We start from the raw sequence: 2,488 nt of genomic DNA on the forward strand, positions 1-2,488 counted from the left end.
AGTTTCTACTCTTCTTCCAAGAAAAATTCCGATGATGCAAAGATGGTGTACGTAATATGAAAGAAAATTTTTGTTCGATTCTTTTTCGTTCGAATTAACAGATAGAGGAATGGGAACGAAACGTATTTATCGAATAAAAATGTGAATGTGAAAATATAAAAGAAAATAGATGGATGGTTTTAAAACTTTTGAATTTAAAATCTTCAGTCTTATTATTAAATGATTATCGAAAAGTATATAAAGCAAATAGTTTTATAATATTTTTGTATATTTTTACAATAATATAAACAACTCGAAGCACAAATTACGTTTAACATCACGTACGCGATCCACGTTGATTTCTAAGCTGACTTAGTTAAAAATATTCTAATTAACTAATTTATCGGAAATTTATCGGTATACTCGATCGTTTTGAAATTGTTCCTCTTCATTCTTCGAAGATGGAAAAAGCGACGTAAGTTTGCAACATCCGGCGGAAATTTAACCAGAAGTTGTCGATCTTCGCTCGTGACGTATATATCGTCGATATATCTCGATCCCGCTATAGCCACACGACGTTTGTAGGTTGGATAGGCTGCGAAAATGACGCGCTACCACGAATGTGAGAAAATGATGTTTAATTCGCTGAAATTTCGCGAAACGCACAATCCAAACCACGTATCCGTCGAACTAAAGCCAAACATGTTTCATCACAGATGTTACAGACTGTCCAGGATGGACGTAATAGCGTACAATCACCATCACGAGATCGCGAGCGTCGAGTACAGTATCGATGACGGTGACCTCGAGAGCCAGAATGAGGACGAAGACGAGGATATATCCCCGTATATCGACATCGATCAGCGTGTTCTGACCCTGGAACGGCTGTCCGCTGCAAATGGCGAGAAGAAAGACAAGACGCCGTTGAGGAGAAGTTTATTCTCGTACGTGGCGCCGTACATCGTGTTCCAGTCGTTCGACTGCAAGGGGCCAATAATGCCGCACGAAGTAACCAAACACCTGAAGTGGCATCTCAGCACGATCACACCATTAATCGTACGTCGTACCTTGATCAACTCAGGTTTTCAACTGATGAAGAGGTGCCAGGAGTGGTGCGGCACCTGGGGCAAGCACATGAAGTCGTCGTGCTTCAGGACGGTGAAGGAGTCTCAGAAGATCAATCATTTTCCGGGCACGTTCCAGATAGGGCGTAAGGATTGTCTCTGGGTGAACCTGAGCAAGATGATGTTGAAACACGAGGTGAAGGAGTTCGATTTCGTTCCGCGCACCTACGTTCTGCCCCGCGATCTCACCTGTTTCCGTCAAGTTTGGAAAAAGTTCGGCAGCAAGGGGAAATGGATCGTGAAACCGCCCGCCTCAGCCCGGGGTACGGGCATCAAGGTGGTGCACCGTTGGTCCCAGATACCGAGGAAACGGGCCGTGATAGTGCAACAATACCTGTCCAGGCCTAAACTGATAAGCGGCGCCAAGTTCGATCTGCGCCTCTACGTTCTTGTAACGAGTTTCAACCCATTGAAGATCTACCTCTACCCGGACGGCTTGGTCCGTTTCGCCTCGGTCAAATACAACGACGACATAAACTACCTCAGCGACCGTTTCATGCATTTGACCAATTACAGCATCAACAAGACGAACTCCACCTACACTAGCAACGACTGCGTTGATTCTTGCACGGGGCACAAATGGGCGCTAAGAACTCTTTGGTCGTACCTTGAGAAGGAGCACGTGAACGTTTCGAAGTTGTGGGCGACCATGAAGGACATAGTGGTGAAAACGATGATCGCCGGCGAGTCGAACATCACCCCGTTGACCAGGGTCAACACGACATCGCGTTACTGTTGCTACGAATTGTTCGGATTCGACATCCTTCTCGACGAGAATTTGAAACCGTGGCTGCTCGAGGTGAACATATCGCCCTCGTTGCAATCCTCCTCGCCTCTCGACACCGCCATCAAGGGTCCATTGATCAAGACTGTGTTCAACATAGCCGGATACCAATTGCCAAACACATTGTCGTTCGAGGAAGCGAGGAAATTAGCGGAGAAGTATGAGTTGGATATGGTGTGCCAGGATTACAGGCTGCATAAACTCGGGTTGAACAACCAGGAACGGATTAAACATTCGATCTATATGAATTTGAGGAATCGTGAGGATTACGTGGAGTCCATTATCAAAAATCTCACTCCGGACGACGTTAGACAATTGGTCATGTACGAGGACGAGCTGACGCAATTGGACAGGTTCGAGAAGATCTTTCCAACTGCCAATAGCTACGAGTACCTGCAGTACTTTGACGTTCCAAGGTACTATAACATGTTGTTTGACGCGTGGGAGGTGAAATACGCGGATAACAGATCGGAAGGGATAATGAGATTGCAGAAACTGTGCCAGCAAAAGTATCATTTGGAACCGGTCTGTTAATAAGGGATACATTGTGTTCTTATTTAGGGACCTAAACTGTATAAGGTTTTTTTTTTTTTTTTTTTTT

General features: G+C 44.9%; 1 protein-coding gene across 4 annotated transcripts in view; it reads left to right on the forward strand.

Annotated features, from left to right (window-relative positions):
* Positions 1-2,487, forward strand: part of LOC102681230 (tubulin polyglutamylase TTLL4-like) — a 127,311-nt gene extending 124,824 nt beyond the window's left edge. For all 4 annotated transcript variants that reach the window (XM_031508484.1, XM_031508485.1, XM_006611418.2 and 1 more), the window contains one exon: positions 696-2,487. In XM_031508484.1, coding sequence (XP_031364344.1) covers positions 715-2,421 — 1,707 coding nt within the window. In that variant the 5' untranslated portion in view covers positions 696-714 and the 3' untranslated portion in view covers positions 2,422-2,487. The remainder of the gene's footprint in view (positions 1-695) is intronic.
* The last annotated feature ends 1 nt before the right edge of the window (position 2,488 follows it).

The sequence above is a fragment of the Apis dorsata genome, unplaced genomic scaffold (assembly GCF_000469605.1).
Source record: "Apis dorsata unplaced genomic scaffold, Apis dorsata 1.3 scaffold_88, whole genome shotgun sequence".
NCBI classification, from domain to species: domain Eukaryota; kingdom Metazoa; phylum Arthropoda; class Insecta; order Hymenoptera; family Apidae; genus Apis; species Apis dorsata.